Below are 14,787 nucleotides of genomic sequence, written 5' to 3' on the forward strand. Positions count from 1 at the left end.
AAGAGATCAGAGTCTTATCGCAGAGAAGCCACACAAACATACGATCAAATGAGGGCGCGCACTCACACACACACACACATTACATGAAACAGGCTTTCCAGGTGCACTCTGTGTTATTTGAAAATACCATATAGGCCACAAGCCACGAGTAGCCTCCTGAAACTGTGCTGCAAAGCGTTCTGGCAGAACGTCTGGTAACAGAACATTTATAATAGTGGCCTTGTCTTACGTTTAAACTATTAGTTTGGAAAAAAAAAACTGTAAAGAACAAAACTGTCTCAGTAGTCACTGTCCTGTAGTAACGGGTGTTTTTTTAATGCAGTGTTAAATCAAGACTTAGAGAGTACCCAGGGACTAAATACTCTCTAGTAGTAGTTAAATCAACTCTATGGTGTTAATGGTTATGCTGCATTATTTTACTGTTTTTATATCATTACAGGTTGATGTTAGTAAGAGCCAACAGGTTTCAGATTCTGCAGATAAGAAAGAAAGTAAGTCACTGGAACATCTTCAGATGGGTAGTTTTCTGTTTTATTGTGCCAAGACTTTCCAAGAATTCCAAGACCAAGTGCCAAGACTTTCTTTCTTATCTTATCTGCACTCGCTAGTCCTTTCCCGTGACGCACCAGATTGTGAAGTGCAGGAGGGTGGAGGATATCTTGCTCTTCAAGGTAGCAGCTTCTCTCAGCAGGCTCCAGTCAGTCGCTGTCCAAGTCAGAGGAGAAGTAGCAGGAGTCCTCCACCACCCCATAATGCATTTCTGCGGTGTCAGGCTGCAGCCCCTGTGGGACAGACTTCCTGTGGGCGAGAGGGGTACTGAAGCAAGGTTGAGGAGCAGCAGCAGCAGCAGCAAAGTGCACGATGGCTTTGGTCTGTGCCACCGCTGCCAGACTCGAGTCTCCCATTACAGATCCATCCTCTTCCTCCTCTTCCTCCTCTTCATCACTAATGCTTGCCAGAGGAGCTCTCAGAGGACCTGTGGAGGTTTCACTGTAAAACAGAACAGCATTAGAGCAGACTCGGCTGAGCTTCCAACGCTTTTTATTTATTGTACTCTGTATTCTTTTCTCAGAGACTGAGAGCTCTTGCCAGTCAGATTGATCTGGTTGAAACACCAGTGTGTGTGTGTGTGCGTGTGTGTGCGCGTGTGTGTGTGTGTGTGTGTGTGTGTGTGTGTGTGTGTGTGTGTGTGTGTGTGTGTGTGTGTGTGTGTGTGTGTGTGTGCATGCGTGTGTGTGCGTGCGTACGTGCAAACTAACTGTAATCTGGCCAATGAGCTGGTGACTGGACTCCAAAAACAGGTCAACAACCCTTAATATGATTTGATGTCGTCATATTCCAAATATCCACAAAGTACGTTTTTGTGGCATCTAATTTATTTTTTTAGAGTCAATTACGTGCTAATGCAGTTTTCTTTTTTATGTAGGAGAAAAAAAACCTCTCTTTATCTGAAACAGGCATCTGTGTCGAGCATTGCCACTTTGAGATGGAGCCTAGATGTGCTGTGCTCTGGTGTGAGCGAGGCCTCTGTAAATGTCTGCTCTTGTTCTCGTTATCAATATTTCAGAGAGCTAATTACATCATGAGATACGTGGAGCTGGGCGGCATTGATTGAGATGGCAGATGGCTGAGGCTCATTCGTTGGACTGGTAATCTGGTTTACAGGGTATTTTGCTGGTGGGCCGCAAGTACTCAGGGGGCAATGCTTTTGTTTGGTTTTTTTTGTTGTGGGTTTTGTCTTTTTATTCGTTTATTCATGATAAGACAGTGAGAGATAGAACAGAATACGAGTGGGGAGAGAGAGATGGGGAAGGTTCTGCAAAGGACCCGGGCCAGAATCAAACCCAGGTCGACGGCGTAACAGCCCAGTGCCCTCCTGTTAAACCCACGGTACGGCCTTGTTGTGTTTTTTGTCGTTGATTTGTTTCCCCTTAGAGACCATCTCACAATTTAGATGGTGTGACCCCATGGTGCACAGTGGACTGAGCCCATCATAACTATGGTATAACAAGGTGGGCTATGTGAGGGGCCGATCTATTCCAAAAGTGCCCGGGCCGTGTTTTTGGCTCCAGTCCAGTCCTATGCTCATTAGGGGGGTTTTGAGTGAGTGATTTCTGGCCGGATAGATGATGGGAGCTTGATGGTCTCTCAGGATCTCGCAGGCCCTTTTTTTCTCCGTTAAACGACCCGCTGGGATACAGGCCTGCTATTTGGTTTCAGTTTTACTGGGGGTTAATGGTTTAGATGGAATCAGCCTGCCAGACAAACAGTCAACAGGCAAAATAAATAACACTTCTCCCTTCCATACGCTTACTGGCACACTGGGATGGATGAAATATGAAATTGCTTTGTGTTGTTGTTTGTTTGTTTGTTTGTTTGTTTGTTTGTTTGTTTGCTTACTTCATTGTTTTACCTTTGGCAAACAACCTGTCTCCTGAGACAGGACTTGGTGTTTGGACACTATAGTTTTGCACATAATAGATCAGCAATTGTGCTGAACATGTTTATAGTAAATCAAAAGTATTGGGGCCTAGAATAGCTGACTGGCATTAAAATAGAGGGAGCGATGTTGCTTATTCTGGCAGCATGCGACTCGGGGCCCTGGACAGGAGTGTGTGTGACTCTGTAGCTGCTTTGGCCAAGGCGTAGCCTACTGTACTGTATGTGCCAACACTCTGTCTGTTCTCTCTGGCTGCGTTCAGGGCCAACAGGAACACTGTAGCAGTTTGTTTCATCTTCCCTCTCTCGATCCGTCACTCAGGGCTGGGCTAGGACCAAGTAATGTCCCAGGTATTCTTGGCGTAAACCAGCGTCTCTGTTTTTCTAGGATATTATGATTGGCTCGGCTTATTGTCTTTATTATGGAAAAGTTTGGGCAATGGCTCGCCATATCCAAATGGTGTGTCTGTCTCTAATGGGGGGACAATGAAACAAACACAAATAACAACAGCATCGCCCCCTGAAGACTGTCGGCACTCCGGCTCCGGAAAAATGCCCTGTATGCCAGGTTACCAGTCCAGTCCATCAATATCAAAGCAGTACACAGACCCGCTGACAGTCTCCCTATCCGTCACTAGCGAAGCGCAGACCCGCTGACACAACGCACTCCCGGCTCTGCTCTCCTCTGGGGCCCGAGCACTGGCCGACCTTACATGCCTTGTAGTTTTAGTTATGAGAAATTGTACTGCTGTAAGTTTAAGGATTTGGGATAATTGTGGGATACACTTGTTAATCATAAAATATGGCTGGATATTGCTAAGAAAGAAGGAAAGACGTTCTCTTGGCGTGGGGTTGCCTTTCTTGAGTGAGTAAATCTTCACAGTGATTTGAATTTTTTATAAGATATAAAGTTTTCAGAACTGTAGCCCATGCAAGAGGCTACTAATGTCTATGGGGAGCTGTGTATCTGTGCTTCCTTTTTGCCTGCAACACATGCAGACATACACACATATGCACGCATGCACGTGCACTCACACACCCACACACACACACACGCGCGCACACACACACACACACAGCTGTTTATGTGTGCTGTGTTCTGTGCTGCTGTTGTGTGTTGGGCTGAAGCTCTGCAGACTCTAACCAGCTGGCCCTGAGGAGCATAGTCAAGCCATGCACCATTACTCATGAAGCACACACACACACACACACACACACACACACACACACACACACACACACACACACACGCACACACACACACACACACACACACACACACACACACACACACACACACACACACACACACACGCACACGCACACGCACACGCACACACACACACACATAAAGGGTGTGGTATGTTGGAAAACCAGAGGCAGATATTTTTAAGATGTTAAGCAATAGCAATGGAATAGATACAATCATGACATAAATTATGTAGAAGCAGTTGGAATATCATAACCAGAGCATTGGGCAATCCATCCTACCCTGATCACATCCTGCACAGTAAAAACACACACACATGGACACACATGTGCACACATGTGCACACAAGCACACACACACACACACACACACACACACACACACACACACACACACACACACACACACACACACACACACACACACACACACACACACACACACACACACACACACACACGGTCTCCCTTGGCTTGCCCTAGTGCTTCCTAATGACCTATTTTGTGTAGGAGGTCTGCTCTCAGAGTGCCACTTTTCCCAAACCACAGACTAAATTGCACAACTGTGCCTTTCCAGTTTTTGCACAGTATTTTAGATAAAAATCAAAATCACAAATCTATGAAAATCAAAGTCAAGGTAGTCAAGGTAGTCCCAGAACTACCTTGAGGGGGAAACCTACCAGCAGCTGATGATGGGAGCAACATATGAGCCCTCCATGTCACTCACACAGACCACCTCCTGTGTTGGAATGATGATGGTCATCTGAGAAGGTGAAGCAATATACAGATGAGTTATTATTATTCATATTTACAATATTATTATTATTATTATTGTTGTTGTTGTTGTTGTTGTTGTTGTTGTTATTATTATTATTATTATTATTATTATTATTATTAACTGTACATAAATATGAAGTTCATTATTATATATACAGTCCCAGGAAAAAGTTTGTACACCCTTTGACATTTTTTACATTTCTGTCAAAATTGGTCATAAAGCATGGTCTGATCTTCCCGGAAATCACAAGAAGGAACAACCAGAGTCTGCTTTAACTAATTCAACCCAAACATTTACAAGTTTACATATTTTCATTGGCCATAAGATGTAAACATTCAGAGGACAGAAAGTCATAAGTAAGTACACCCTTGCAGTCAATAGGTTTTAACCCTAAGTTTGTCGCAATAACCTCAACCAGATGTTTCCTGTAGTTGCAGATCAGATTAACAAAACAATCTGGATGTATCTTGACTCCCTATTCTTTAGAAAACTGCCCTTCTTCAGCAAGGTTTCTGGGATATCTGGAGTGAATAGCTTTCTTGACTTCATGCCATATCATCTCAAATGTTTTTTGTCAGAGCTTTGACTGGGATATTCCAGAATGTGTATTTCATTGTTATGAAGTAATTAAAAAGTCAATTGCCTCTAAAATATGGGTTATTGTCCCATTTCAGCACCCATCCTCTTGTGTGCCCTAACTGTGTGACAGACTACCTCACATTTTTTTCTGTAAAATATCTCAATAAACTTCTGAGTTCATTGTTCCACTGATAATAGCAAACTGACAAGGGCCTGAGGCACCAAGGTAGCCGCATATAATGATGCTCCCGCCACCATACTCAAAGGTGGAGATGATGTTTTGGTGAAGGTGTGGTTCTCCAGTTCTCCTCCAAACACGATACTATGTGTTCCTCTGAAAAATTCAACTTTGGTGTCAACGTTGGTCTACAGAATATTCAGCAGTAATTTTATGAAGCATATAAATGCTTTTTCGCAAATCTCGAAGGTGCAGCAATATTTTTTTGGACAGAAACCCCATTAATTTTAGATTGGCAGAATGAACCACATTTTTAGTTATTCTTGGTTACATCTCCACTTCTGAGTATGGTGGCGGGAGCATCATTATATGCGGCTACCTTGCTGCCTCAGGCCTTTGAAAGTTTGCTATTATCAGTGGAGCAATGAACTCAAGTTTATTGTGATATTTTACAGAAAAAAACGTGAGGAAGTCTGTCACACAGTGGAAGCACATAAGAGGATGGGTGCTGGAATTTGACAACAACCCATACTTTAGAAGCAAATCGACATTAGAATGGCTTCATAAGAATGAAATACACATTCTGGAATAGTCCAGTCAAAGCCCTGACTAAAAAGTAAAAACAATTGAGATTATATGGCATGAAGTCAATAAAGCTATGCACTCCAGACATCCCATGAATCTTGCTGACGAGAGGCAGTTCTCTAAAGAAGAGGGAGACAAGATACATCCAGATTGTTTTGTTAATCTGATCTGCAACTACAGGACTAGTCTGGTTGAGGATATTGCAACTAACTGAGGGGTAAAACCTATTTAATGCAAGGGGGTACTTACTTATGCCTTGCTGTCCTGTGAATGTTATAGCCTTATGGCCAATAAAAATATGATAACATGTAAATGTTTGTGTGGAATTAGTTAAAGCAGACTCTGATTGTTCTTTCTTGAGATTTCCGGGAAGATCAGACCATGTTTTATGATAAATTTTGACCGAAATGTAAGACATTTCAAAGGGTGTACAAACTTTTTCCTGGGACTGTATATATATATATATTATAATATATATAATAATATGTCCACTGTAAAAGCCCTCTAGGTAAACATCAACACCATTCTCATCCATTTATTCCTGCATTTTGTAAAACCACAAAGTGAAACAACAAACTCCAACAACAAAATATCAGTGCCTCTACTACAACATCCATACAATTCTCCCATTCAGTGATTCCTCCTTTCACTGTTCCATACCATACAATAGTGGTTCTCTACATTTTTTCAATAAATGCCCCCTGACCTTATTATAAGCAAGCCAAAAATACACACACACATGAAACAGACCTTCCAGGTGCACTTTGCTCTGTGTTTGAAAATACCATATAGGCCACAAGCCAAGAGTAGCCTCTTAATGCACAGGGTTCTGGCCGAATGTCTGGTAACAGCAGATTTATAACAGGGGCATTATCTTAAGTTTAAATTGTTAGTTTTATGAGGGAATAATGCATACAAATGTACCACCTACCTTCGGGTAGCACTGGCACATGCTCCAGGCGGTGCCGATGGCGGTGGCAAGCACTCCCATCCCACAGAAGGTGGCATAGACATGGGGCTCCTCCACGCTCATGACAAACAGGCCCAGGGCCACCAGCAGCAGCCCCAGCACGATGAGCCCGTAGCGGTACGCCTTGGTCTCCGCCATGGGCCCCTCTGGAGGACCCTCCCCCCACCACCACCACCACCAAGGGTAGCGTACGCACACACACGCACACACACGCACACACACGCACACACACACACACACACACAGTCTGGACCAATGCTACAGGACCACGGAAGACACAAACTCACTCACACACACACACTACACAGACACACACATACACTACAGTACAACCGGGACTACAACACATGACACAGAACCGTGCACACACACACACAAACCCAAGTTCTCTTACACAGCCTGTGCCAATGATGCTGGACCACAGGAGACAAAAACACCCACTCAGCCACTCACAGAGCAAGGACCACCATTCCACATTCAACCGTCAACAGAAGGAATGAGTTGAGCTACTGTGACATTGGTCCCCTGAGCTAAAGGTGAGAATGTGGGTTGGGCTCAACCTGTGCCGGGTAAGCTGCTCAGGTATGGCCATTCATTATAGGGGAGGGTGTGTGTGTGTGTGTGTGTGTGAGAGAGAGAGAGAGAGAGAGAGAGAGAGAGAGAGAGAGAGAGAGAGAGAGAGAGAGAGAGAGAGAGAGAGAGAGAGAGAGAGAGAGAGAGAGATTGGGGGTGAAAAGTCTCAGGCCCATTTCATGTGCAATGAGGCTTGGCCGGTGACCTTGCCCTGGGCTGGGTACAACTTCTCATGTGGTGTCCTCATGTGTAGGACAGACCTACTCACCTATGTTATCGAATAGCTAAAATCAGACACCAGCTTAAGGATTTTCTGAAAGTCATTTTTAAAGTGTAAAGTCATCTCTAAAGTATGGTGCCCCCGACACACAAACTGTATAGATCCCTTTTTATTGATTGTCTGTATGCTGACAGATGAACAGTTACATATATAAAAAAACCATACATTTTATTTGCATTGTTGTAATAGAGTAACCAACAACATAGCAAAATTTTATGGTCGAGCCGGTTGCCATGTAAACAAGTGGGAGACATGTAATAGCCAGTGACAGCCAAATCACAGCATTGTGAAAGGCCATACAAAAGAGGAAATCATCCAAGATTTACCAGAATGGCTTATTTTTTTAAAAAGGGGGCAGGTAACAAAGTTACTGGCAGTGCCATTTCATAATCGCAGTAGGTATCACCCCTCGAATCAATACTGAAGTGAAAAAAACCACGATGCTAAGTGTGAAAACATACAGGACACAATCACTATCATATATCCACATGTATAACCCCAAAATAATAAAACAGTAGCTTATACGGCTACATTCAGGATGCTGGTAACATTTTCAGTTGCTTCAGTTAGCTTTTTTAAAAAATAGACATTCCATTTAAAACGTAGCTTGACAATAAGGTGCACAACGCTGACAAGCACACACACATACACAGACACACTGTCTCTCTCCTTCAGGTGTCTTGACAAGGCACTGTGAGAATGCAGACACTAAGTCTGTCCGTGCTGAGGTCCGCAAAAGCAGGCAGGTAGCCATCATCAAAAATGTGCAGGGATAGGCGGAGCCTGCCAACGCTGAAAGCCATGACCTTGGAAGTGCACGAGCGCTTGAATACTCATAAACAAGTCCGACTTTCATCAAGTATCAAGCCGCTGATAATGGCAAGTGGTCTTCTTTTGGAAATGAATATAAAGCAGAGGCACGAAGCCTTGAAAGCGCTGTAAGAAGGGCGTCACCTTGTGTGGTGTTTACTTTTTGTTTTACAAGAAACACATTAGTTTATGCTAGTGGGATACCATTTCAGGAAAAAAGTCACATTATAAAAGTGTACATAGTATGTGTGTGAGACAGTCCAAATGCCTGAGTATATTTCACAGAGTTATACGAGAAAAAGAGGTAGAGAGACCAGGTGATGCTAATGAGTTAGCATGAGAGTTTTGTTATCTTGTACACGATCCTCTATGAGACACTTTAGTGGTCAGTCAGTTGGATACTGTTTTACTTTTTGTAGCGTTTGCACGAGATGTAGCCTTTCTGACCTTGTTTTTTTATCCTGCTCGAAGGACCACATTAATGAATTCAGCTGAGGCTCTGGTTAACTTGTCAAGAAAACCTGATCCATCTGTCCATCCCTCAGAGAGGTAATCGGGGGGTTGGGGGATGGGGTTTGCGTCTCAAAAAGCTGAGGATGAAGTCTCAGTTGTCCACCACACTGTAGATCTTTTTGCAGGCTCTGTTAGCTTCTTTCAGCTGTTAACTTCATTTCTCATACAGTGCTGTCACAGAACTTTGGTTCTGGTTTTGCTACTTGCATACAGTCCTTGTAAACATGTCTATGCTTGGCGCCGTCTAATGCATGGCGCTGTGGGAGATGGTGGTGGTGGTGGTAGTGGAGGGTTGTAGTTGACATTACAGTACTCATTTGAACTTGTCACTCCCCTCTCCGCCATCCCCAAGAGAAATGAAGCCCCATGTTCCTCAGTGAGGCCCCTGTTTGGAAAGGCACAGAATGGCTACCTGCAACACGTCAGGCAAAGACAAAGCTGGCGTGTGTTTATTATCCGTCACTGTAACGAAAGGGGAGTCGAAGGCGCTTTATCACACACCTCACAATCCACACCTCCAGCCTTCCCCCTAGCCCCCACCACCCACAGGAGACAAGGCTGGACTGGTAATAAAGCATACAGGGCATTTCCCCGTGGGCCGGCGGTCCTAGACTGGTGCCAATGCTGTTCCTTTTTTAGTATTTTCTTAGAGACCCGCACAGAGCGTAGAAGGGGCCGTGTTAAAAAAAGCCCAGGCCTTCTGTTTGGCCCCAGTCCAGCGCTGATAGGAGACAGTCAGGAGGCACCTGAGTCATCGGAGCCTTGTCTCACAAGCCCTGTGTGGCAGGGACGATCTGGCTGTCCTTGACGACCGCTTCATATGGCGGCGGGGGCTCCATGTCCCAGGGCGGGGGGGTGTGGGGGGTGTGGGGGAGGCTCTGATGACCGGGGTGCTGCGGTGGCAGGGGCAGGTGTAACGGCAGTGGCAGACCAGGGGACGGGGACGGGGGGGCACTGACTGTGCTGACTCTGGGCTCCTCCTCCTCCTCAGCTGCCCTACGGATCCGGTCCAGCCTCCTGAGAGAGAGAGAGAGAGAGAGAGAGAGAGAGAGAGAGAGAGAGAGAGAGAGAGAGAGAACAGTAGATAGAGAGAGAGGAGGGTAATGGTAAATAGATAGACTGGTAGCCAGAGTAGGTATTGCAACTATGCTGCTCATTGAAACTGTGCTGCCTACTGCCAAGTGTTATCTTTTAATTAATATTTCCTAAATAATAAACAATATTTACTCGTACTACAAAAGGACAGTAAGTTTTGCAGCTAAAAATGTGTATTTCTGGAAGTTCAAAATGGCAGACAATGGAGAAGATCCCCCATTTCACGTAAGAAAAGTACAATTTCCCCAGCCATGGCATTGTCTTGTTTTGTGTTTTCAGGTGTTTCTAAGCCTGAATAGGGAAGCATTACACGTGCGGATTGGACCAGGATGCACTTGGGGCTGCCATGCAATATGTATTTAGAACTCACATGCAATATTTAGCACCCCGACTCTGGCAGTGATCCCCAACATACAGTACGCCACATTTGGGTAGGCATGAATAGCATTTCCACCAAACTTTATCTAATCACCATCTCCCCATAGACATACAGTTAACATCACTTTCCAAGATGTAGCATTTCATGAATTGACCTTTGCTGTAAAAGAATACATGGAAGTCTCTCAGGTCTAAATGAAAGAGATCGGTCTGAGATGTGTTTCCCAAACAGATCTAGTAACTGAGTGTTTGGGACAGGCGCCACTGACTGATTGTGTGAAACGTTGTTGGACAATGACAATGTTTAACCAGAGGGGGTTTTGTTTACTTCTTTTCACAAACACACTCTTGAAAAGAAATATGTGCTCAGAGCACACTGTGATCACTCCAGTATGTTAATACAAACACGACCTCACACACACACACACACAAACACACTTCTCACATAAATATTAACATTCAATACTGTGTAAACATGCATCTACTTAACAATACTCCCCATACATCATTCCATGCACATAATGATAAGTATCAGTAAGCACTACAGCAGCAGACATTTCAATAGCAGGCTATCAATCAATGGAAGACAATCAGCTGTGATCTGTGAACAATAGCTCAACATGTACATGTCTCCCCACCACTATCTCCACCACCACACGTTACACTTTGCGGTGGTAATTCAACACAGGGAGAGTAGAACCAAAGTCTTATCAAAGACTGTTAAATTCAACTCTGGTAGCTTCATGCAGATGGGCTCGTTGGCAACCCCACTCACTATTTATGGAGAAACTTTAACAACACCATTGGTAAACAATATTTCTATTACATTGCCAAGAGACTCTAAAGGTGATAATACACAGGGCAACTTTGTGAGCAATGTGTCCTGGCAACGACTTCGTAGGATGATGTTTTGGCTGTACATCACAAAACATTTTTATCAGAGAACTTGGACTAGCTGTAGACAACTTTTTTCAACCATTCAATCAGAAGATGAATAGTCAATCATGATGTTGCCAGGCAACATTGCTCAGAAAGTTGCCCTGTGTATCTTAACCTTAAGTAACAGATTAAGACACGGTCATTACCATTTTGTTCACAATAAGGTCATAACACAGGCTCTGAATGATCAGGTTAAGTGTTGAATGAGTAAATCAGCACTAAGAGAGTGGAATTCAACTCTGATTCTCTATAGAGTGCATTTGGTCCTAATGAATGAACAATGCCATAAGTATGTATGTACTTTTAATGACTTTGATCTTGTGTGACTGCAGTGGCCTCACGTAGTCATCATCCTGCTCCCCCTCTGTCTGGTTGTTTGTTTCAAAGGGCCAAGCACACAGCTGTGGTGACGGATGAGGCCCTTCCTTTCCTGGACACTGTCTGGATCTCATTACCGCCAGACCCCTGGTGCTGTCGTGCCCAGGGTTGCCAGATGAGACTGATGAATTCCAGCCCAAAAATGCTCCAAATCTGCCAGGAAGCACTAAATCCCGGCTAATTTGAACTAGATTCTATTGATTTTTTTGGCAGAAAAACGCGCCCAAATGCCCTTTTTTTAACCAATTTTTACCCACAGACTGTGATCCTCAGGAAACCACCCAATCTGGCAACACTGGTCGTGCCAACTTAAGACAAGGCACGGCAACACAAAGCTCTTGCTCACTCACTTGTTCCTTCATTTGTGGGTTTTTTGTTCGTTAGTTTTGGTCACAGGACCTCTCTTCTCGTCATTTCTCTAAAGTTTCGCATTGAGTCAGCTCCTCATCTTCTGGTGTGCGTTTTGCACTTTCTTGAGTAGACTATTGGCCAGTTCAACATGCTGGTGCCCCCAATGGAATTGAGCTGGCCAATAATCTGCCTGCCTCTGTTCCCGGCCCCGCCAGAACATGACCAGAGTTCCTTCCTGTGACTCTGATCTCCGGCTTAATAAAGAGGAAGTGAGGCGGGCGAGAGGGGTCGGAATTGTCTGGTTTTCTCTGCTGGTTTAACGGTCTCTGGGGGCGTCATAAACTGTTGGAAGAGACCAAACAGGTCATGGTTTACTGTACTGTTCAGCCTGACAGGCAACCTTTGAAGACCCTTGAACAAACCTTTTTGTGAAATCATACAGTTTGTGTCTGTATCAGATAACAAAGTTCTCACCCGGTAGTTCAACAAAGCTTTCAAAGCCTACTACATAGCAATGTCATGCATACATTACATTGCAACGCATACAATGCATTTCAGTGCATGCACATCAATGTATTTGCAGCTGGTAGTCTGTCTGAAATGCAGCACAGACCTAACAGAGTATTCCAGTGGTGCCCTAGTTCCGAGCAGCTCCAGGCCCGGTTATTTTAGCAGCATTCCTCTGGGCCTACGGGACTGCCAAGTTCGATGCCTGAGAACTGTGTGGCTTTGTTTTTATCTTTGCCATGCTCGTCTGCTTTTGCCTGTGTTTGTTATTACCGTCTTTTATTTCATGATTTTTTTTTAAAGCACACTGAGCTGCACATCTGTATGCACACGTGTACACCTATGTATGCCTTTTGTTTCTTGTTTTTGTAAAGCACCGTGAGCTGCACACCTGTATGAAATCCTCTACACAAATAAAAACGCCTTGCCTTGCTCAGAGAACCAGATGCAGCGGTCATCCCATTGTACCTGGATTGCAACATGTGATACCTGGGATCTGTCCTGGGGCAAGCAACTCTGTCAGCTCCAGTGGCAGACAACATACAGAACATGGCCAGGTGGTGTAACAGCTGACTCTTCCGCTTGCACTGGCCAACGTTAACTACCATGCTGTGTGCCTCTGCTTCTTTTTTTATTACAAATATTGTTCCTAATAATGTTCCTCCAGGTCAATTTGATAAGACACATGCCCCCTGTTGTTTGCAGTTACTACAACAATGGCAATGACCAAGTTGTATAGGCCCCCTACTGAAGTATTACTAAAGGTATTGTGGAATGTAGTACTGTGGTGCCACAACAGTAAAGTCTTTTCTTTGCGGGTTGATAATTAGCTGCCAAATACAGACAAAATCGCAACTTTATAACATCATTATTGTTATTATTGTAATAACTACTAGGCTACTTTTCTTATTATACATGACACCTTCTGCTAGATAAAACAATACGCCCCGCCTCCCCTCCCCTCTCTGTTGTGTAGGTGATGAGAGCGTGCATGCATCCCTGGTGGCAACTGTACCTCTGGATCGCCATGGCCTGATGGGGGGTGTAGCGCGTCCCGGTGCGGGGATGGAGCAAGAAGTGGCCGGGCACCGTCAGCTGGTCGGACTTCATGACTTGGCAGAAGAGATAGACGAGGATAACGGCTCCGAAAACACACAGGAAGAATCCGGCCAGCTGCAGGGGCCACAACATGGTCAGGAAGAGAAGCAGACCGATGGCTATGCCCGCTGTACCCACCGTCACCGCCACGGTGCGCGGGGCTGGCATCTTCCCGCCTCTGCCCGGTTGTATTACATCTCTTAAGTCCGCCTGCCCTGCCAGCCTGGTCCTGGGTATGCGCACACCGCGTATTTTTTTGTATTATGTTCTTCTTTCAGTGATATCTGTGGGGAACAATCCGTATGTCCTTACTATGCAAAGCAGACAGTGTGGGTACAGCCATATTTAAAACCCTAGTGAGCCCACCTCATAACTGACCAGCATATGCGCCCAGTTGTCTGTCCAAAACATCTGGATCGTACTTGTTGCAGTTACAGTACACTCGAGCAAGATTAATGCCATAATTCACCCACACAGCCTTATAACAGTAGGTAGCGTGGCGTAATGTTAATATTTCAAAACTACCACGTGGTTATGGCTGCAGCGCACAGACATGTAGGATATAAAAAACACAAAAATACACAAGCGCTTACCCAAACCCTTACATCGACACACAGCGAGCTGTGGTTGAGAAAAAGCAGTCTGCTTTGTCGCGTTCCATACTTTAACAGCGCAGTGTCTAGGACCTTACGGTTATGAATAATTTCGCATTGAAGTCTTGAACATTTCAACTGTTTCCACGGCCGTTTCCCCTGTTTCTGTTGGACTTCCTCTTGCAATTATTTGCTCGGCGTTTGGTGGGAGGAGTAGAGGATGGAAATATAAAAATACTCGAACAACAGCGCCCACCGCTTTCGCATGCGACAAAGACCTAAACATCAGCCTCCCTTGCGCCTTCGTCTTGCTGAACGGACGCAACTTTTGATAGTGTGATTTAGTAGGCTTGCGTTGTGCGGGAGGGAAACGCCCATGTCTTGGCAGCTCAAATAGTAGTTGAGTTGAAGGACGAACGCGTGAAGTGGTAAGAAGAATGCGGAGCTGTGCAGGTGAATGTGAGATGACGCCTCGCATCCTGCAGCTGCACCAGCCAGCAAAAATGATGTGAAACCGAATTTAAAGCAGACTAA

The 14,787-nt window shown here is 44.7% G+C and overlaps 2 protein-coding genes across 2 annotated transcripts; both read right to left on the reverse strand.

Annotated features, from left to right (window-relative positions):
* Positions 1–291: 291 nt before the first annotated feature.
* Positions 292–6,888, reverse strand: bsnd (barttin CLCNK type accessory subunit beta). The gene is made up of 3 exons (XM_063200081.1): positions 6,700–6,888; positions 4,329–4,411; positions 292–990 (listed from the first exon to the last, which is right to left on the reverse strand). The coding sequence occupies exons 1-3, from the start codon at positions 6,874–6,876 to the stop codon at positions 699–701; spliced, it is 552 nt and encodes a 183-aa protein (XP_063056151.1). The 5' UTR covers positions 6,877–6,888; the 3' UTR covers positions 292–698.
* Positions 6,889–9,436: 2,548 nt separating this feature from the next.
* Positions 9,437–14,548, reverse strand: si:dkeyp-51f12.3 (uncharacterized protein LOC107988041 homolog). The gene is made up of 3 exons (XM_063200082.1): positions 14,254–14,548; positions 13,578–13,944; positions 9,437–9,931 (listed from the first exon to the last, which is right to left on the reverse strand). Exons 2-3 carry the CDS (start codon positions 13,826–13,828, stop codon positions 9,682–9,684), a joined length of 501 nt encoding a protein of 166 aa, XP_063056152.1. The 5' UTR covers positions 13,829–13,944; positions 14,254–14,548; the 3' UTR covers positions 9,437–9,681.
* Between the last annotated feature and the right edge of the window lie 239 nt (positions 14,549–14,787).

Source organism: Engraulis encrasicolus, chromosome 6 (assembly GCF_034702125.1).
Source record: "Engraulis encrasicolus isolate BLACKSEA-1 chromosome 6, IST_EnEncr_1.0, whole genome shotgun sequence".
Taxonomy (NCBI): Eukaryota; Metazoa; Chordata; class Actinopteri; order Clupeiformes; family Engraulidae; genus Engraulis; species Engraulis encrasicolus.